This window comes from Diprion similis, chromosome 12, assembly GCF_021155765.1.
Source record: "Diprion similis isolate iyDipSimi1 chromosome 12, iyDipSimi1.1, whole genome shotgun sequence".
Lineage (NCBI taxonomy): Eukaryota > Metazoa > Arthropoda > Insecta > Hymenoptera > Diprionidae > Diprion > Diprion similis.
The window spans coordinates 12,146,940-12,169,051 of NC_060116.1; the positions used below are offsets into that span (position 1 = coordinate 12,146,940).

At 41.2% G+C, this 22,112-nt stretch overlaps 1 protein-coding gene across 3 annotated transcripts in view; it reads left to right on the forward strand.

Annotated features, from left to right (window-relative positions):
• The window catches only part of LOC124413482 (janus kinase and microtubule-interacting protein 3-like), a 51,633-nt gene that overhangs the window by 5,535 nt on the left and 23,986 nt on the right, over positions 1 to 22,112 (forward strand). For 2 of the 3 annotated variants that reach the window (XM_046894077.1, XM_046894079.1), the window contains exons 2-5: positions 2,657 to 3,496; positions 3,994 to 4,267; positions 4,602 to 4,715; positions 9,345 to 9,449. In XM_046894077.1, coding sequence (XP_046750033.1) covers positions 2,664 to 3,496; positions 3,994 to 4,267; positions 4,602 to 4,715; positions 9,345 to 9,449 — 1,326 coding nt within the window. In that variant the 5' untranslated portion in view covers positions 2,657 to 2,663. Of the gene's footprint in view, positions 1 to 70; positions 154 to 2,656; positions 3,497 to 3,993; positions 4,268 to 4,601; positions 4,716 to 9,344; positions 9,450 to 22,112 lie in introns of those variants that run through there. The other variant, XM_046894078.1, reaches the window with a different exon arrangement.

A 22,112-nucleotide genomic window follows, 5' to 3' on the forward strand; every position in this document is an offset into this window, starting at 1 on the left:
ACCGAGAGTCGGATATGCTCATTCTTTGCGGCCGACTTGCGGCTGTAAGGTCTAAAACGAGAGTATCTTTCCTTTTATTTTCTTCGCAAATTTACGTACGTATACTTATATTCCGTGCCAAGGCTCTGTTCGCCAACGGACCGTCTGATTCCGGTAAACGCGAAAGGTGTTTAGCACACCGTCTTTCCGGTAACACGGTTCTTTCTTTGCTTCAGCACTGCACGTGTCTCGGCTAAAATCTGCAGCACATTGAGTGTTTATCAAATTATCATATTCATAAGCTAGGAAGATTTTTTTTTCGAGATACATAAGTGAAGAACACTGGAACTACGAACAAAGGCTTGTGGATGTCGATGCCTCATTCTAAATCGCTTTAACATATATAATTAAGAATCGTTTGATATTTCACAAAGTTACCGAAATGGGTGTTTTTTTTTTTTAATACTAAATAAATTTTTTAATGATCCCAAAATGAAGAAAAATAAGTGTTTTAGCCAATTTGAAGAAGAAAAATAAACTTCTAACGAATCTACTTCGTTTTCAAACCATTTCAAAACGATTGAAACGAAGCATCGATATCTAAACTTCTCGATTTTTAATACATATTTGTATTTTTTAAGCTATCTTGGTAGCTTACGACGGTAATAATTTGATAAATACCGCATCTTCGATTATTTGATAACAAAATCAAAAATAAATGGAAGAGAACGAATAAGTAAAACGTGGAGGATGAGGAAAGCGGCAATTTCGAGGCGCCGGTTCGTCCGTATTGCGCAAGGATGCGACTGTTATGTCAATCCAGCGTGTCGTGAGCTCCTCTCACAATCGGTTTATACAACGTGCCTTACGGAGATGGGGAAAACAGGGAGAAGCAATCCGTGACGACTTTCCCACCGTTCTCCTCGCGACCGATTCTCCAGGTTCCCGCCGCTTTTGCCCTCACCAATATTACAGAACGGAACCGTTCTCAGCGAGGCAGCCGGTGAGCCAGTCAGTCGGTCGGTAATTCAGTCGAGCAGTTGTCCTTAAGCTCGATCATTCGTCGGGCTAATACACGTGATGTTTAAGCTGGAGTGATTGACTCTCTATCAAGCTTCGATAATTAATCGACATTTTGAATATACTCTGCAGGATATAAATATTTCGTGATTAAAACTGACATTCGAGTGGCATTTATAATCATGTGGTGTGTATCAATTACAGTTGGTAAATTGTGCTTTGGAAGTGGATTTTTAAACCTCGATTGTTATATTTCACCTCAATTATAATTGGTGTACGTGTAATTGTGGGGATTCGATTTTTCAGTATTTACGAATCGTTGATGCATGGGTTTTCGTTTTAGAAAGTACAATTTTTATGCCGGTTTATATAGTTTTCACTACAAATTTTCCAAACATATTGTTTGATGCTCGAATAAGAACAAGTCGTGGTAATGAAACCACAATTTACTTCTGTTCTCATTTTGCAAAGTTCGAATAAACAGCACAGTGTGTATTAATGTGTTCGATTTCTCCTAAATTTTTTTCTTGCTTTCGATGCAGTACCTGCGAAACAATCTTCGAAATGAATATCATTTATGTGCGCTAAATTAACTAAGTGGCTTAAATATTAGAAATATGTATTAGATTGATTTTCTTGCCGTTGCCTCGTCACTGCGTATAACCTTGTCCTGTAGACGACCCGAAGTAGGTGTTCCGCTAATTCGGTTTCACGTATCACTCTTAAGGCTAAATTATGCCTAATTTCAGTTACGTCAAATCTTTATTTATAACTTGGCTGTAGATAGTGCAGTGAAAAACAGCCGATTGTATTACGAGCAAAAAATAAATAAAAATTGTCTGTTAAATTGTCAATCGCGCTATCGTGCGTAGTAATTATATTTTGGCAAAGCATTCTTGTAGTAAAAATGGTGGGAAGTACGGTGAGAATTACTTATCATTGCACCATACATAATATGTAGGTATAAGTTGAAGTTATACATTCATGAATGTTCTTTAAACTTGTGAATGTACGGAAATTGTTGTATAACTTTTACTCCGAAAAACGTGCCGTCTATGGATATATTAGATGTAGATATATACAATTCCCGTCCTATATTATACGTACATTAGGGTGTTGCAGATAAAAATAATTTACGATTTCCCACCGTGGCACCTGCTAAAAAGTTTGTTTGGGCTAAAAGAAAGATTCTGTGAAAATATGAGCGTTCTAAGTTATGTGGAAGATCGCGAATTTTTTTTTTGAATTTGTGAAAGAAACACGTCGTAGCATTTTAATTATTATTTCTTTCCTGACATTTATATTCTACCCAAAGAAACCAGGAATCGCATTCTCCTAAATTAAAAGTTCATATTAAATTATAACTATTTTATGAGATTTAATTAATAATGAAAAAGCTCATATTTTGGAAGAATCTTTTTTTTTAATCATAAACAAACTTTTTAGGTGGTGCCATGGGTGAAATTTTTTTTTTCCTCCTTTGAAACACATTAAAATCTGACAAACATTTGATTTTTTTTTTTATCCTGTAAGCTTACGTATTAGGGGATATCACTTGTGATTCGTCCTCGAATTATACAGTGTGATAAATAAATTATAGGGAAATTAGATCTGATATAATTAAAGGTAAATGAAGGGAACCTTTTCTGCCCCACAGATAAAAAATGACCACGAACCCCTCAGCGGGAGACACCGTCATCCCGACGAAGACGAGTATAACAACGAATGCAACCGGGGATCGGTTGATCCCTGGTAAAACCGAGTGTCACCTTGCCCGGGCAGAATCGACACCCGCGGCGAGGAAGAGACACTTGGATCAGTCTAGTTCTCCGACAAAGGGTGAGATACCGACGAAGTCACCGAGGAAGAGCGAGTCTCCGGTGGAAGTGGTCGCTAAAGACCTGCAGGATTCGCTCTACGAGGTGAAGATGTGCGTCGCCAGTGCGGAGGATCAGAAACGGACGCCGCCCTGCGCGACGGAATCGCGGCCGGAAGTACCGAGAGACAAGCCGTCGATACGGAGTTTGAGAAAACGCGAAAATCAAGCAAAAACCCAATCACCAGCAGCAACAGCGAAACCACAGCTGGTCTCAAGGTCCCAGATTCCCTGCAGAAGCCTGAAGAGGCCCTCGTCAGAGGAGATTCCCGAGGGCGAAAAATCCCACCGAAAGAGTCGCGCCGACGGCGTTTCGCCGCAGGAACCGGAAGTTGGAACCCCGCAATCCGAAGCAGCGATCGCAGTTCCTCCTCAGTCCAGGACACAAACGCACCAGCAATTCCAGAAGAGAGACGAGGCTGTGAAGTTGAGGAAAACTATACAGTGGCTTGAGGAAGGCGCTCGCAGGATGAGGGAGGACCTCGCGGCGACTCGCGCCGAACTCCACGAGGAACGAAAGGCCGCGAGGTTGGCCAGGAGGGAACTCGACTCCGCTGTTAAGGACGCAAAGAACGGCGAGGCTGCCAGGCACCTTCGGGTCATCGCCGAGCTCAAAACCAGGTGAGAAAGAAAGCAGCGAAACCGTGACTGCAGTGGACCTAGTTTTGTCTTTCGTTCAACTCCGTTCCGCGTGTTTCACTCGCCGGTGAAAATTACAGCGAAACGATCCTAAGCGACTGGCATGTGTTTAGTGTAACGATCGAACGATCGACGAGCATGATCGATGAAATTATGCACAGTTTAGTTAAAATTTATATGCTCAACTTTCTTTAATTCAGGCCTTCTGCCAGTGCAGCTGACCGTGTAAAACGCGCGAAAGCCGGTCTCTAGCTCGTGGGAATTTAACAAATTCATTTCTTAAGCTTGCAGTCGCGTTATTTGCTAGGAAGAAATAGAGTTGAAAAATCAACGATATTTACTATACATTTTAGGAGTATTTATTTATTTTATTACCCTACTTCATTTAGACAAGGAAATATAACAACGAACAACAAAATTTAAGACCCCTGATTCTGTAAGTTTGACACATTCGTAATGATTTTGTTACCAATTCGCAGATTGGCGCAATCGCCGACGCGGACCGGCGTCGAATCAACGTCGACATCCTCAAAGGCGGACATATTACGGGAGGAAAACCATCGTCGAGAATTGTCAGCCCTGAGAAGACGCCTGGCGGAAGCTGAAGCGTCTGTCCAAAAGCTCAAGGCGAACGCGTGCAGCCCTCATGGTTCGGGAAAGCGAAGAAAAGTCGAGGGTGCCGACGGCCGACGGCTGGAAGTCGAGGTCCAGGCGTTGAGGACCGCGAACCGAAAGCTGGAGGATCGACTGCAGGTAAACAGCCGAGCCGAAAATATCGCGGAATTTGTATTTGAGAGGATACTTAATTCTCCGACGAGTCTCTGAAAGTTGCAATGATACCGATTCGATGGAAGAAACGTCCGGTAAACGGAAACTTTTTACTTTAGACTTCGAAAGTAGAGATAGGTTTTAAGGTATGAGGGTTGAGGGTTGAAAAAAGCTCCAGGCTGAACCGGAAACTAGAGCAAAAGTCAGGCTAGAAAAGAAAAAAAACAATATTAATAACGATGAAAGAAGAGTCGAATAAACGGAGTAAAGACCGGATGTGCAGAGATTGCGTAACCCCGTAGGCTGTTTACTTTCTCAGGTCGTCACAGAAGCGGAAAAGAAGCGAGCGACCGAGCTGCGGATTCAGCACGAGAACCACGAGGCTCAGCTCGCTGCTTTGCAGAGGACGTTGCGCAGCGATACGATAAAAATGGTAAGTCGACCCAGATAAACGATCGGCAAGCTATTTTTCCCACTAATTGATAATAATAGCTCGGCTAATCAAACGCCATGATTAATCAATACTGCACCCTGCATACAGTGTCAATAAATGATTCCTAGGGACCGTCCCTTCAATTAATTTCAGTCTCACTCTTTCTCTCTCTCTTTCTCTGGACCGATCAAGATCGTAACCGATCGCAGCCGATCACACGTGGAATTCATTCACGAATCGTGTTCCGTGAGTGAATTTGAAGGAATAAAAAAAGAAATAGAAGGGATTGGATGAAGTCGATTGCGTGGTATGGATGACCAGGTCGGCGAATAAGGGTCAATTTGTTAACATAGATCGAGTCGAGACGGTGTATCGGTGGATTCCTCGATTTCCCGAGCGCCGCGCAGTCGTTCTTTTTCCGTCATTTGCCTCTATAATCAGAACAACAACGACAACAGTAATAACAATAATAACGACGATAATAAAACTAATAATAGGCCGATCGCATGCGTGAAGAGGAATGACTCGGGCAGAGTCATTAGTAGAGGTGGTTTCTTGGCCGTGATGGGCGTGCGCCCCGAAGGGCCTGAACTTGGGCCCGCGGCACGCGATTCAGGGTTGGTTATTAAAAATTGGGCCCCGGGCCTTGCCGGGACCGTATCTCACAGCTCCGCTGCATTCCCGGCATCGCCCTGCAGGGTCGCCACTTAATCATTCGGTAGGAAATGCCTGCCATGCCACCGTAGCCCCTGGGAGGAGGAGAAAGATGAGTGCACGAGTATTCACCGGATAATCACACCCCGTTCAAAATATCTTCCCACACTATTTTTTTACATCAACGATTTTGCGTGCCCCTTTCAATTTTCTACATCGATTATATATTGCCTGCTACAACCGGCTGTGATGTAGTTCTGTTGACGTACTGGAAGAAGAAGGAGGCGAGGCTCGAGAAAACGTACATATAAAAGACGATAAAAAAATCATCATCGATCATTTTCCAGACCGAGTATTCACCTTGATATTACACTTGTTCGAATGCCCGTTCCACGCATCCATCCCTGATCGATAAGCTCGGGATAAGAGATTTTTCAGTCCTTAGTCAGGTGAAAATAAGTAATATATCATCCTTCTTCCGCATATTTCTCAGCCACAAAATTTCGCGACTAGTTTAAAAGTTTGCAGAAGAATGGAATTGATAAGTTACACTTGATCGTGCGTAGAGTAATTATTGCTTTCCTCCAAGCAATCTCCTTACGGATAATGGTACCGTATGTCTTGCAATTATCATCGCAGCACTTCGACGCGCATCCAGACGTAACTATAATAAACTATTTTCTCAGTACCTTTGCGTGCGCGTTACAATTTCCTCGACATATACACATTACACCCCCATCCCAATTTATTTCCCCATCTAATCCTCTTTCCCTCTCCCTCTTTCTCTTCAGGATCATTCGTTTTTCCTTTGCTTTCACCACTGATTGACTCAACGTTCCTTTCTCAACCCGGGATCGGCAGTCGATTTTTGTAATCTCGGAGCAAAATGCAGTTTGAATTGCAAATAAATCGCGACTCCTGTCCACGTTTCGAGTCCGCAATTTAAAGTCGCTAATTCTGTCCACATGCATCATTGCTACTACCGATCGGCACGGCAGAATGGCAGCGAAACACGTGGCAGCTTATTGTTAGAATACGTGGTCATGGTATGCTGCCAGTCAGCTATGCGGCAATTACGTGCGTAAGACAAGACACTCCACGCCGATGAAAAATGGACACGGGTACCCGGACCATGCGGTAATTGTTACTCAACTTTACCTTTCGCATATCGTTGTTCGCTCGACTTTTATTGTACCCATACATATAGATGTAATACCCAGGACGGTATGCCTATGCACGAGTACTATTCTTGCCGCAGGTACTTGTCCAGGTTCTCCGCGTGCAGGTATAACATATCGCACCTAGGTATACAATATATATACGTATATATTATATATATATATGGCGCATTTATAACTGCGTGTGAATTTTGACCGCAGACCACGGCTACACTGCAGGGCGGTGGTCGAGAGCTCGTTTTCTGGCAGCGTGGGAAAACGCCTTCCTGACTCCCGTCACCGCTTGCATTTATTGTACGAGTATCATACGTTCCGTGGTCTCGGTTTGCCCGATTAAACGAGTATTTATAGCGTTAAAATTTCTTGTTGTTATTTCATTTGGGATCGAACAAGTTCGGCATGAGTACCAAACAAATTCTGTCGCCGTTGATTCTCAAGATCTGAAGCAATAACTGATATTGCTTTGAACAAAAAAAGTTGGCAATTGAATTTTGGGGATGAAAAAAGTCGGGGGATAAATCTGGAGGATTTATTTGAGCCAGCTCGTTTTCCTATCCGAGGTGTAAACGGGCGAACCTTTAGGGTTGTAAACGGTTGTGAGTTAGCTCGTTTCGTAGCTCATAAGGTATTCCGGGACGTGTTACGAGTTCCCGAGTGGCAGGCTCTCGCATCGGAGTCTATTTTCCTCCTCCTCGTTCTCTTTTCTTCCTCTTTCCTTACCTCCGAGCAAAGGCTAGGCCAGCTCTATCCTCGTCCAATTGGTCATAGGTCAAAGCCGGTAATAACTCAAGGGCAAAGCGCTGCCTGCACGTCGCTACGCGAGCTCAGCTTTATGTCGATTGGCAATTGCAGTTCGGACCAATTGCAATCCTGTGAGATTGAAGTAGAGTGTTCGTGAAAAATCCAGTTCCATTCGTTAGAGATGTTTTCTCTTACGTTTGGTACTTACTTCTCCTACTATTAGGTACGCTAGATTGTATTAAAGGAATCTACTATTTTTTTTTTTCAAAATTCAAATAATATTAATATTCAGAGAGAAGACATTTCTTTTAACTTTTTTGTAATCTTATAACTCGTCAAAGCATTGGTGTACTGATAAGACCAGGACGTTTTTTTTTTTTGTAAGAAATTAAACGCTCTACAAAAAGGGTTTGGTTTCATTTTATGACAAGTCTACTCTTTCAAAAGGTATTTAAGAACCTTAAATTTTTTATACAGTCTAAGGCACACCTGTAATTCGCTTTGTCAGACGCACGATTGGAATCCTAACTAAATGACTGGTAATTCGAAGCGTGTATACCAATGTTCGGAAAATTAAGTTTTCTTTTTCTTCGTTTCCTCGATGTTTGGTACCGATTTCCATCCACCGCGAGTAAGTTCCCTTTCCGGTATATGTACAATAGAACAATGCGGATGCTGACAGATTTTTTTCGAAGCCTTGATCGAAAGCTGTGCGTCGCCAAATTTGTCGGCAAGTATAATTACGTTCTTTTTTACGTCGTGGATCCGACCTCCGACCCGAGGCTATAAAAAGTACTTTCCCCGACGAATTGCTTGTATCGAACGAGAAATTTGTGGGACTTGCGTATATGCGCAGGCTTTAAGTTCTCGAAACGTCGAAAGGACTTGGAACCGGACGAGACGGAGAGTTCGAGTAGTTTTTCCATTCACGGCCATAAAATAATATTCTATTTTCCTTGAGGCGTTATTCGAGTGGAAATGACGCACTGAGCTTAGGGCCGTTATACGTTTGAGTTTGAAAGGAATTGCGAATGCCTTTTTCTCGTGCGTAAACCCCCTTCTCGAAACGGACTCTGCGGAAATCGCGTAAATGATATATTCTCGTTTGCAATTTTTCTACCGCGATTAACTGCTGCACCGATCAATTTTATGTTCGCGAACGTTGCGAATCCCGGCGCACGTGCCTGCTGTGAGAATCGCTTAGAAAGGCGAACGAATATGTGCGCGTCAAGGTGAAGGTACCAGGAAAGGCCCGCAGGGCCTCAACCCGGAGAGATGCATGGAAGGCTTTCTCGGCGATAATACGTCGAACCGCGATCCTAAAAGTGGAGCAAATTGTTCGCCCCTTTCAATAGTGATGGCCGTTGAAGAGAAAAAATGAAAAAAAAAAAAAAAAAAAAAACCAACGGATTTCAACGTGGTAGCGAAATTTTTAGATTTTGAACACGAACGTTAGTTTTAAATAGACCCGCAATGTATGAGGACTAAGTTGTTTCTGAATTGTAGAAGTGCTCCGATTACAAATTTAAAAACATGAAATTGACTCGCTCGAAATTCGTCGTTGATTAAATTTGGCAATCGGTCGGAAGTTCGGAACATTCCAGACTCCAGAGCTGACGATCGCGGTGAAAAAGGAAGAAATGGAAAAAAAGAAAAGAAAGTAGTCAGAAATGATAACGTTCACTTTGCCCCCGAGGCAAAGGGAGGGCCGGCGAAGATATGCAAGCAGGTGGATGGTGTCCGAGGATAGGATATCCTTCCTGACAGGCGGAGTTGATCTTGTAACCGACGGAGAAAGTTCCTCATAATTTGGCCGGTATAGCATAACGACAACTGCACAGTCCATCGCGATATTCGAAAGTGGATCTATAAGATCGAGGAACGGGCGATTGGCGAGGGAAAATATTGCGCGAATAATACCGATCGAAGAATCAGAGAACAAGTGTCAGCCACTGTTGGTGCTATAAATTATTTTCAAGGATTTCTTCTAGCGGGAATACGTAGATCAATTAAATGCCAAGAATCTGAGGTGCGTTGACTCCATTCTTTGTTGCAGATGGACGAGATTCGAAGCAAGACGAGGGAGGTCGAGAAGCTGGAAAGGCTCGTGCTGGAGAGTTCGCAAATGCACCGGAAATTGCGGACGAAGGAAGACGACCTGGTGAGTTATTTGTGCAATATTAACGACCCTTGTTACTTATCATTGGTCATTCGGTTGACGGATTGTAAGAGGAGAAGAATCACAAGGCAAGCAAAAATGTCAACGTCGCGTTCGAATAAATGTATGGATTATTATTTTCCATCGGTGGTCACGATGCACTCCGCCATGGATCTTATGGCATATACGGCTATACGTATGGGTATAATGTATACGCTCGTCGAGAGAAGGGAACGGAAAGCAAGCGCGAGCGAATGAGCGTACTTAAGTTGTTATCGGCTCTTATGTTTGCCGATAAGTGAAATGTCGAGGTGGTCTTTGGCCTCGTCAAATTGTCCTTGATAAAGGCGCCTGTTGCTGTTGCTGTTGCTGTTGCTGTTGCTGCTGACGTTGCACGAGCGTCAGTGTAAACCTGAATAAATCTTCTTCATCCGCGTCTTATAGTTCTTGCTGAATTCCTGACGGGACTTTTTGAAAGCCGTATTTAATGGCGATTAGGCCAACTGGCGCTGCTACGTGGTGACGAAATTACGAATAAACTACATAAGAAAGAAAAGAAAGAAAGAAAGAAAGAAAGAAAGAAGTCCGCCTCTGGTTTCTTCCATTACTTTTTTTACTCGTTTTACCCATCGCCCATAAGTTCATCGAGTCTTATATACTCTTCGGGCTTTCACGTGCATGGATGTTATTCCTTCTCTCTTTGGCCCTTCTATTCCTCTGCCACAATTTTTTACTGCATTATTTTTTACAATAATATTTTTTTTTATTTTCTACCGCTTCGCGTTTAACGATAACGCGATGTAGGAACGCTCGGACAGGCGAACGACCATCGGTGTAAACACTCTTATGCAGTTCCTTATTCCCTAAAGCCCGCGACCATTCCCTAGAGAATGATTTACTGCTCGGGCAAATGGCTTCGGCTCACACTACGAGTTTAGAATCACGATTCTTCTTCTCTCAGTCGACTTTCCTCAGCGCATCCCGTCTTCGCCGTTTCCGGTTGCAGCTGACTGACTCTTCTCGCTCCATTGTTATCCTCGCGAAAATTCAGTCTGCAGAATCAGCGGTTATCGAGAGGATCGGCACTCGCATCCTTTTTCAAATTAAAAGAATCTGTGATTCTACTATCTATTCTTTTATTCGTTTTTTGATTTTTATCTGGAAACTTACCGTGCGTTGATTTGATAACTGTTTAATCGTTTATCATATATCCGAATGAGCTGAAGATGTAAGTATAATAAGCGAAGCAACGATCTCCAGAAAGAGGTTAAAGTAAAAACTCGTACATCAGGCTTTCCAGAGTAATTAGTGTCGAACCACTTCAGGTTTTATTTGTTTTTAATTTATTCATTTATTTAATTTTTTTTTTTTGCATCATTACATTCAATTCTTGGGAAATTTAAGTACGTGTAAGTCACGTATGAGATTCGGCAGAGAAGAAGACGAACCTGAATTCTCAAAAATTTCTAATTACATTAGCAGCGCAAAAACACTTTCACTACGTGTTTGACTCTATAAACACGTTGCATTTTACGAAGTCAAATTAAAAGATGAGATTTTTTATTTTATCCATACAGGCTTTCACAGGAATTTTTTGTTGTTGATATTGTCAACACAATTACTATTGATCTTTTTTTCTGGAGTGGATTTTTATTTTTATTTTTATTTCTTATTGAGAAACATCAGCTCGACCGATCAGATACAACGAACGTTCAATTACCTACATTATTATACGGTATAACGGAAGTGTACAACGATAGTAGGTATCTATATAAATACACGATGTCTTGAGGTTATTTACCTCATTCTCACGAATTACAAATTATACGTCACACGCAAGAGAATATAAATTTTGCAAGCAGTGTGTGGGTATAATGTAATTAACAATCTTTCAAGCATGTGATTATAAATTCTCGCGCATCGTGTTGACAAATAATTAGCCATACTTATTTTCGAATACATATCTCTGGCACAGGGAGAAAAAGTTTTTTTTTTATTCGCTGAAATAGTACCTGTAGGTATGTAATATGCGTTGATTCGCGTTTTAAGATCTGTGACGACAATCCGCGAAAGAATTAATGACGATGAGTCAGATAAAACGGTGGACAATACTACCTATGCACATACAACATATAGCATACATGATACGAAGTCGAGGTGCGAACTCGGAGTCTCAAGGCGGGTATAAGAGCCGTTAGAAAAATAATAACATTCGGTCATGAGCCTGGTTCGACCTGACCCAGACTGCGCACAACCATAACTCGATTAAAATATTTATAATTCCATGGTGCTCACACTCACTCGGAGAGACGCTCTCACACCTACGAGAAAACAATCCCCGTGTCTAATAACAATGCAAATTGCGTGGAAGACTCGACGAGGCAATCGGAAGAAGCTTTATTTCATTGTTAGTCTGGTCGGAATGTATACACGCATATGTATTTGAAATTGCAATTATTATTTCATTTTTCCAATCGTTGGAAGAGGGACACTGAGAAAAGAGTTTATTTATTGTTAACAAACGTATGTTTGGATATGGTGAAATAAATGTTTCGTTACAAGTATGCAATTTGTCAGCTATTAAAAAAAATCTAACGATCATTATTCGGCTCAACTAAAGTTTGATAATTATAAGGAAACTTTTGTTTCGCCATATTCAAATATATACGTTTCTTAACAGTAAATAAATTCTTCTCTCGGTATAGAGGGGGTAGTTATATACTGGTAGTCTGAATCCTGAATTTTGACCAAATTCTGCACTAACTTCAGCCGTCATCTTTAATTTATTTGAGAATTTCGTTTTGACAAAAGAACTCGCCCTTTTTCAACCGCTGACTAAAAACAGTCGCAAATAAACTTGTAGGAAATTTAATCCTCCACAACTTTAGTCACAAGATCTTATTTTTCTACGATCTAAACCACGTTTCCGACTTAATACCACGAGTCGAAGTATGTCGACCGAAACTTTTCTGGAATCTGGTTAAAGCACTGGACCACTTCCAGCAATGATTGAAAACGGAAAAAGTGGTATCAAAAAGTCGCAATTTTCGCGCGATTTGCAATGTATTTCGGATCGATAATGACGAGAGTGATTAGCCAGTATCAACAGGGTGACTGATCGCAAATCTTGCACGCGAAGGGCTTCTGTCTATGCACAAGCAATATACTTCTTGTACCTACACGTACACACCGGTTGGGCATAATAGGTACAGAATACACAGGTAGAGGCACGAGAGCCGGAGAATACGAAACACGAGTGACGGGGATCAGTCTGCTCTAGACTTCAGAGCTGGACGCACGCGCATTCAAGTTTCTTCCGCTGTTGTCAACCGTGTATATGATAATAATTATACCGTATAAAAATACAGTTGTTTTTCACATTCTTCATTTTTTCGGAGTGAAATTGCTGCTGTTATAATTTTTTTATTTTTTTTTATTTTCATTTTTTGGCTCGTATCACTTACGACACTTTTGGTCAACCAGTGCGGTATTTTATTTTATTTTCAATTTTTTAAACTCTATTTTAGTTACTTCATTTTCTGTTCTCCGTTTCTTATATGAATCGGCTGTTCAAACAACGACTGGATGGGGTTCGCGTGGAATGAGGTGAGCTTTGTTAAGTTAAATATTACAATTACGATTATTACCACTGTTATTAGTGCAATTACTTTTTCACCCTGTTACCCACCATGTTAACTACGGGGTGGAGGTACAACGTGTATTTCAACCTTTGCTTCCGACCTCTGACCTCCGTCACACGGTTATAAAAGTTATCTACTTGCCAAAAGACTGTTTGAATTTCAATAACCTATGGCTTGTAGAATGTCCATTGCTGCTTGGGATTTTATTGCGAGAAAAAGTAACGGCAAGAAAAGAATAGATCCATGATCGATAAGGACTTAAATATTGATTATGAAAACTTTACGTATAATAAAACAGTAATAATCGTCTTATTTTTATTTCGATCGTTAATTTCTTTGGATAATCATTTTGACTGGAATTATTTCTTGGGATGTTGCGAAGCCGAGAATTATGCAGTGAAACTATTCGAGTTAATTGCGGATTGATCGTTGTTGCACACGATTGATCGATCTATTACGCTGTAATAACTCGTTGCGAAAACGTTGCATTTTCGTTCATTGATTAGGATTAGTGATGTACACGTGTCAGGTAAGAACGAATGCTGTGCAATTGATCATTCGTATACACAGAAATAAAAATGCTGCGATATCGTATCTTTATGTATAAGCTTAACATGTCCTATAATATAAAAACAAATTTCACCAACTCACACTTTTCACAGACAGAGCTTACACGCGCGCTTAAATTCATCAATTATACGTACTTATATCTAATCGGAATCTAAATCGAAGTTCTAAAAACATGTGAAAACTACCGAATTGACGTTATGTAAAATCGGTTTCAAATTCTCCCACGTATTTAGATATAAATCTAAACTGTACTTACTCAAAGTTTTCTCGACAGAAGCGAATATCACCTGTTATTTCTATAGAAAATTAGAAAGAAAAAAAAAAATTTGCAAACTTTCATGAAACTGAGCAAACATTCATATCCGCCGCTAAAATATTGACGAATTCGATCGGAAAATGCGATGAGTATAAATCTTGCGCTAATCCAAGTGTTCTCCGATCGCCTCGCTCGATTAGATAGCAGGTACGAGGATTAGATCGAAAGTTGGCGCTCTCGTTCAGGCGGGCGTTTATAATGCTGATACCATATGCCCGCAGGATCAGACTTTTGTCACGCATATATCACAACCTGTAGTTCAACGTGCCCACGAGCAATTAAAAATTCATACTTAAAAGACAGCGGGAAAGTTTTGATCCATTAACGTTCGTAATCAACCAGCCGAGGCGAACCTGCGCATATAGACGTTGCAAAAACTTTCATACATTAGTTTGTATGACTTCAATGCATTGACTATCGCGAAAGTCGCAGCGCGGGTGCAGTTTCAAAAAAAAAGTCACCACTGCAGCCATATAGTCATATTGATTCCTTATCACTTGTAGAACCGTATCGAATCGGTCTCTAGGACAGGTTTTATGGACGATATTAATTCTCGCGTGTTCTAATAATTTCTATTCGACGTAGATTCAATTATAAGAGATTTATCTCAGGTACACGTCCTTAATTAACGAGAAATTTTTACCAGATCATTACAATTGAAATCGAGTGAGCAATCAAGTCGAAAGTTTGTAAAACCTCGAGTCGTTGAACGTTGTAATAAGAATTTGCGATCCTTTTATTTCCCCAACGAGGCATCTTTAATGTCGTCGATGTTTTTGCTTTTATGGTAATAAAAAAGTATCGAAAATAATGACGATTATCATGACTTGACTGGGTTTCCATGGAATAACAACACACGTTTGGTACCTTGAGGAATATTTTTTAATCGGTTAAACTTTTGTTCCAATTATTTAGAACGTTTGTTTCCAATAATATATCGAAGATCATGGCGAATATTAAGTGATTGAGATGCGGATGATAAAACGGCGCGGCCGTAAAACCCGTCTTACACCCACATTCATTAATGACAATGCCGCTGGTGTCGTTCCGTCGCGTATTATAGCGCCGCTGCGCTGTCAGTGTTATGACATTATGGCCGATTGTGTGGTAGGGCAAGTTGAAATGCGACGATCCAACATCCACCCATGTATAATAATCCGCTGGTCTCCCATATAAAGGAGGACTAGTGAGTCAGCTTGAATACCGGCTGACAAAGTCGCGCGGTCTTGAACAAAGCTGCCGGGCGATGCGAGCGATGACTCCATAATAGAAAATACGTCGCATCTCGACGTAGATCTATGTAGGATACGTGTGCTTGGCCTCTTGAAATCCGAACACCTCGAAGCGAACGATTCTGCGGGAGATGAAAAATTGACGAAATTCAAGTCGGCAACGTTATTCTGACGAAACATCGTGGAAAAATAACGATTTTCTTATTTTTGCAATGATTATCAAGGATATGAGTAATTTTTGATTCGTCACAGCTTACTGAATTTCATACAATTACAAAATCGTGAAATTACGGTTTTTTCTAACTTCAACATCATAAAAATGGTTGAGTATCGAAGTCGTATCCCGTGGAAAGGATGAAACGGCACTTGAAAGGACAGAAATCTGATCATTTTGCACCTCGATAATTCCTTGGATTCGAATCGTAACCTTTAATGTATAAAAACGTGGTTAATCAGCGATCAAAAAATGTCCCAAGTGAACAATTTATTCTATCTTGCATCGCATCAAAGGAGTTTATTCTTATCAGCGTGACAATGTTGATTATTACAGAAGTTACCTAATTGTTTTTGGATGCAGTGATGAGAAATCTTTTCAAATATAATAAGATAAAAATTTTTCACGTATCCTCGGGTATATTGCACCCATCGAACGAATCGGCGTTACTATCGTAACAAACGGCAGCGGTTTTTAGCCGTGAATTCCTTCGGCAGAAGCTAATTGACTTGTCGAGTAAAAAGCCAGCCGTGCGATATGGTGATTTTTCCCTCCGTGCGAAAGTCGCGAAAGCCGGTATAGTTACATGCACGTAAAACGCACGCCGTGTCACGTTGGTATGCAATTCTACGATAATTCGCTCGAAGAGAAAGACGCAGGGGGGAAATTAAGCGAGAGAGTAATTTATCGAAACTCGCGAGATATTCAGGTCATTGAATTTCCCGGCCTGAAAACTTTGCGAGATATCGTGAGGTCGCTACACCCTCCTTCGCTTGTTGACGTGTTCGTGTCTGCAGAACGATATTCTTCTTCCTCTTCTCGTGGCCTCTTCGTGTTTTATATGCGCGGACTGTGTGTGCGATTACTAATTATAACCGTCACGATTGACCCATATTTTATGTACTTTGAGTGACCATTCCGTGGTTCTACTGTAAACCGTGATTCTTCAATTTTTTTCGGAAAATTTTGCACGTAAGGTAAGTGTGCCAATTATTGACACGCTTAGACTTAATCATTGACCTTTTTTCCCAAAATTATAAATCAACGACACAAATTATGAATTTTTTGATGACTGAAACAAAGTGTCAAAAGGTTAGACACTGCAAATTTATTTTTTGGTAATTTTAGAACTATGGATCAAATAGATTCTACCAAAAAGGTCAATAACTGGAACGGGGTCGATATTACAACTGGTACACTTACCTTAGTCGGTCCCTCGTTTTAACATTTTGTGTAAAAAGTTGTTTAATAAAATTACATAATTTATATTATCAGAATAACCCTTTTACAGACATTTTATAACTGAACAGAAAAAAAAACAAAAAAATTTATGCATGGATGACGAATCCATTAGCTTAATTAGCTTAACTTTTTTTTTTATCAATATCTAAAATAAACATTATAAATAATTTTCATTAATAAAGCACTAGTAAAAGGAAAAACGAAGCAAATTCGGTTTGATAGCGTAAAATCTTTTACGATAGATCGAAATCTCGATGACTCTATATGTATCCACGTGCAACTGGACGCGGTTTTTCGATCTTCTGTACAACGCGCAACGAGCTGTTTCGTAAAAAATCTAATACCTACCTAATGCATACATTAGACGTGTATCTAAGACGTAAGCGTAATTACGTATCATTTGGTTCAAGTTCACCAAGTGCAGAAGTTCAAACGAGCGATTAGACCCTCGCGGCTAAGTGCGAGCAATTTACTGCAATGTATATGCGTACAATACATACATACATACATACATACATACATACATACATACATACATAATTCGTCTCCAGGACGTAAGTACGTACCTACTTGCGCGCACCTATCTATCTCGTAATCTGATCGAGAAAAGGATACGGGTACATACTTCTACCTGTGTAAACAGCTTGCTTAGGTACACTGTACTGCCTCACGCACACACAGACACGTAAAATCTTACCGCTGCAATTTTCCTGCTGTAAAAATGCAAGAACGAGAACAGGGAAGGAAGGAAACGACGAAAGAAAGAAGAGGGATAAAAAAATAGGAGAGAGGATCGGGAGACCGAGTCGAACTTTTTATCGTTCGCTATTTGTTGCATAAGCGTTTTGCAGGCGCATACGCAGCAGTGCAGACTCTTCTGATTATCCCATTATCTTCGCGTTTTTCCTCCCTCCTTATGCATGTATTATAGGTATACATCAGATATCCAGCATCCGGGAATAATAGAATCCAGGGCCGTATTTTCACCTGCAGCGATTCCGGACGGAGGGGGCGAGACGAAGAAGTCGAAGGGTCAGTGACTCGCTCTTCTCAGCTCTCGAGTAAGTGTCCTGTCGTCGTCGTGGGCAGCGCGTCGTCGTCGTTTTCTCCACGCCATATATAGAGCAGCTCTATAACCGAATTAACAAAACTAGTTCGTATGGCCGCGGTGCGCAGGGACATTCGTGCATCTACGTTCGCCTAGGTATAATACACTGCGTCAATCTGTGGCTACGGGTAACGTACGTAGGCAGCTATCCGCAGGACGTTAATTAGCCTCCCTGCATCTACGCTAGTTTAATTAAATTAACAATAACCGCACCTCGTGCGTTGCCTCTTTTTCTCATCTTTGCTTTATTTCTATATTTCACTTCATACGTTCTATTTCGTTCTTTCGTTTGCAGCTGAATGCTTCTCGAGAGAAAAAGTGAAACAAGAGGAAATTAAAAATATACTTATGTATGTACATATATGTATACATCTACACATCGTACATACACGTATTACATGTCTATAGATGTAGACGCGTTACTTTCAAATACTTAATTGGTTCTCTGTCTCGGTATCTTTTTTTCCTCACTTTTCTATTTCATTTATTTTTTTTTTGTCTTGCCATTTCGTCCCAGTTACCGATAATCGTATACCAAAGTATTTTTTTTTTTTTTTTCAATTTATCTTATTTTTACGTCTCCCTTTTCTATACAATCGCGGACTGAAATCGATCAACGAATTAATCAATTCGCGCGTGCAATTTGAGGTAACGGTTTGTTACGAACCTTATTCTATTTATCTGTACCTGCAGTCGTATACATATATAACTAGATAACTAACGCAAACTTTTTCACAAATTATATTACTCCGATCAGTGGTGAGATCTATTGTCGAGTGAAAACTGGGGGAATTTGGGTCAGAAAAGAACCTGCGCCATTAGCGTCTACGTGTCTCCTATACGTGAATGTAATGGGCAGGTGTATTTTTGAAAGCAGCTTACTCCGTTGTTTCCGGATTATCTAGCATACTTTTTCCGGTTCAACGTGTCGGTCACTGCCGTATGACCGTGATCAAACTGACCCACAATTGTCGTCGCGTAGAGTCCGAGCTGAAATCGAAGAGTTGTCGTATAAATTTCCCCTTTGGCATGCCTTTATTCGAAACTCACCTTGCCTCTATTCGCTATTCCAATTTATGCTGATTTATGAATTCTCAAGTCAACGAGCGATGTGTTGTTATACATCGACGAGGGTATAACTAATTACGATATTATACGACTTGGAAGGAATAATTCTGCGTTTGGGATTTCAATGCACGTAATGTGTGATGAATATTCAACGTAAGATTAGGTTCTAAAAAATTATCACGTCGCGAAGAATCGAAGAATCGAAGAATCGTCGTGTCTGTTCCTATAACCGACAAAGATACGAAAACAGAGACATGGCACCGAAATTTTCACGAATCGAGGACTCGATCTGAACTTGTTCGAGACAGCTGTTATCACACGGTATAATCACGATAAAACGAGGGAGCACCAATTACCGAAATTACAGCTTCTGCGTCAGCTGTTGTATAAGCTCGAGCCCGTGTCAACTTGTCCGTATCATGCTTCTCGGAAGAAGAGGCAAATGCTTAATTTGTTTTCCCTTGGACTCTCACGACGATCGTCCAATTAAACAATAAGAATGCTGCCTCATTTTCGTTACAAGAATAATTGCAGAGACGTATACGTACGTCTGACATATCGAGGAAAGTACGTTTTTTTAATACTCTAAACTGCAGCCGTTACTTAATTTATGTCCGTTTCTCTAAGCCCGAACGCTACTACGCCTCGCTCGTAAAAAGCCCTCTTTAAAACACAATTTTTCTTCAAGTATAATAATATACTCGTTTACCGGGGGTCTCCGGTGAACGTTCACTTCCTAATTCGCGCGCGTTTCTAATTTCTCAACCACGCGGTTAAACCGCTTCCTGATCATTGTTTTTTTTTTATTTTCCTTCCTTTTTTTTTTATGGTTTCGGATATTCACTCGATCATATTCTTATATTATACTCGCTTACGTTTTATCCTAAGCTTTAAACGGTGGATCAAAGCACGTATGCTCTGCGGTTTGAAGGGGTGCGTGTGATACTCAGTGATGCGTGCGGTGCGTGGGAGCGGCATTACTTACCCTGCCTCACGCATATACTTGACCAAGTTTCCTCATTGCGTATTATACAGGCTGCGGTTTTGCTCGACGCGCGTGTTAATCCGTACACGAGATGATCGCGGATTTTATACGCTTCGTTAACAATCGATTGGGAGAAAACGTCTCGCGCATATCTATTTTCATCGACCTGATCGTTCATAAATCGAACTTCCAACCGTGAATCACACTTTCGATTCCTAAACACGATCAGGCGGAATCCCCAAACGGCGGTGTAAAAGAGGCGATCGGACGTGGGATAACCGGTGTGTCCCTAATTCTAACGCACATCCGACCATTCCGATTGATCTTTAGCCTTTTCCACGTTATTAACAATAATCACATTAATAATAGTAGTCTTGTCCATAATTCACGAGCGTATCATATAAGCCGGCCAAAAAGAGCTGGCGGAATGAGAATTTGTGGGCGAGAAATTGAAGATACATCACCGTCGGCTTAAACGGTCATGCATCGCGAATTCGAAGTTCGAAGTTATCGGGCGCAGAAAAGTCGGTCACGCGGGATCTTGACGTATAGGAACATGTTCTTACGCCGTTAAAGAGATTTGGGGTAATTTTTTTCGCTCACCAATTTTCGTGGATCGGTAAAAATTCAGCTCCAGCCATCTCACGTTTCTCATATATATAATGAACGGCGAACCGTGGGCAACGGTAATTCAACGCCATTCTTCACTACATAATACTTGAATCCGCAAAAGCTCGAATTATACGCCTGAAATTTATTCCTATAATTCGCAAAATTCTATTACACGGAGTTAAATTGTACGAAATAACTTCACGCACTTCTCTAACTGTCGTTTTATTTTTTATATTTCCATTCAAAACTCGTACGACGCCCAATCCTTATAAAGGGTTGGTGTAAAGTCGGTGCGTATATGGGGGGGGGGGGGGGGGGGGGGGACATTCAAGCATTAATAGGTCAAGCTGTTTTCTACCACTTTGAGGCCCCCCCTTTCCTCCTTCTTCTTTTCTGTGCGAACGTATGTGTAGCACGTGGACTTTCACCCCCCTCCCCCCCCCCCCCCTCCCCCCGCTTGTGGGACTTTTATTTTATCTGCGAAATTATCTCATCGAGACTGTGCAAATCAAGTGATAAGTCATCGTGTGAATGAGTAGTTTACTGTAGCTAGATACTGATGTTTTGAGTGAAAAGTAGTTTGAAATCACTTGGAAGTCTCGTGTGAATTCAGGTTACATCCGTGATTCTAGCAGGACACCCAGTCATGCATTGCATAGTCACGGGGAGTAATTGATGGTATTATAAGAAACAATCTACTGTACGAGTTACTGTCAGTTTGAGAATCTTAAATGTTTAAAATATTATCCGCTTCTGACCGCGTCGAGTTCGTGCAAAGTTTGCTCGTTTCGCGTAGTATTTGGACCAGCTTACAAACACTCGGAGTTGCGCACTTGAAGATCAAACTCGAACAATCCTCGTATTGCGGGCCCGGCTAACTCAGAGTCAAATCAAATTAAGTATAAGGTTTATTCTTCTCATTATCGCATGACCGGTGATATTTCGAGATAACCGATTGGTCCGCGAGGCTAAATGATTTGACTTCATCTTCGGAGTTACTTCGAGAATGTTGCAAGTGTACGCTGTAGATTGACCGACGTTTCTGGGCTACGGGCGAACAGCTCGCGGGCGCTTAAGAAACGGGTTTCCCGGCTATGGAACAGATTGCATATTGCACAGTGCAAATTACGACGACCACGACGCCGCGACACCTCGAGTCGTATTAATGCGGAGAAATTACGGCAAAGCACGATTTGCGTGCCTACGTACGTCTGCTGCATAGAAGAAGGTACAACACGTCACGTCCAAGTCGGTCGTCGAAGGTTCGGCCAGCACTTAATGATCATCTTTTCTTCGCGGTAAACCGTTATTACAAATTATTGCGTACGTAGATTACACTGTTTGGTATACGAGGTGGTGTGCATGGAAGACAACGGTCGCGAAACTTCTCGAATCGCTTACATTTTCTTCGATAAGGATGACCGTTTTGCACCGATTTGATCGCGAGAGAAGTCGAGAAGAAGATTCTTCCTACGTAACGTCATTTTTAATATTATACTGACTATTATTGTCTTTTTGATTGTCGTGATTTCATCAACGTCGTCGTTTCGCATTCTTCTTGCTTTCACGATGACTCGGGAAAGAGATTTAATGTACTGTACGGGCGAGAGAAGAGACGTTTGCGGAATGCTAATTCGATGACGCATATCTCCTCGAGGACGGGCCATCTTCTTGTACG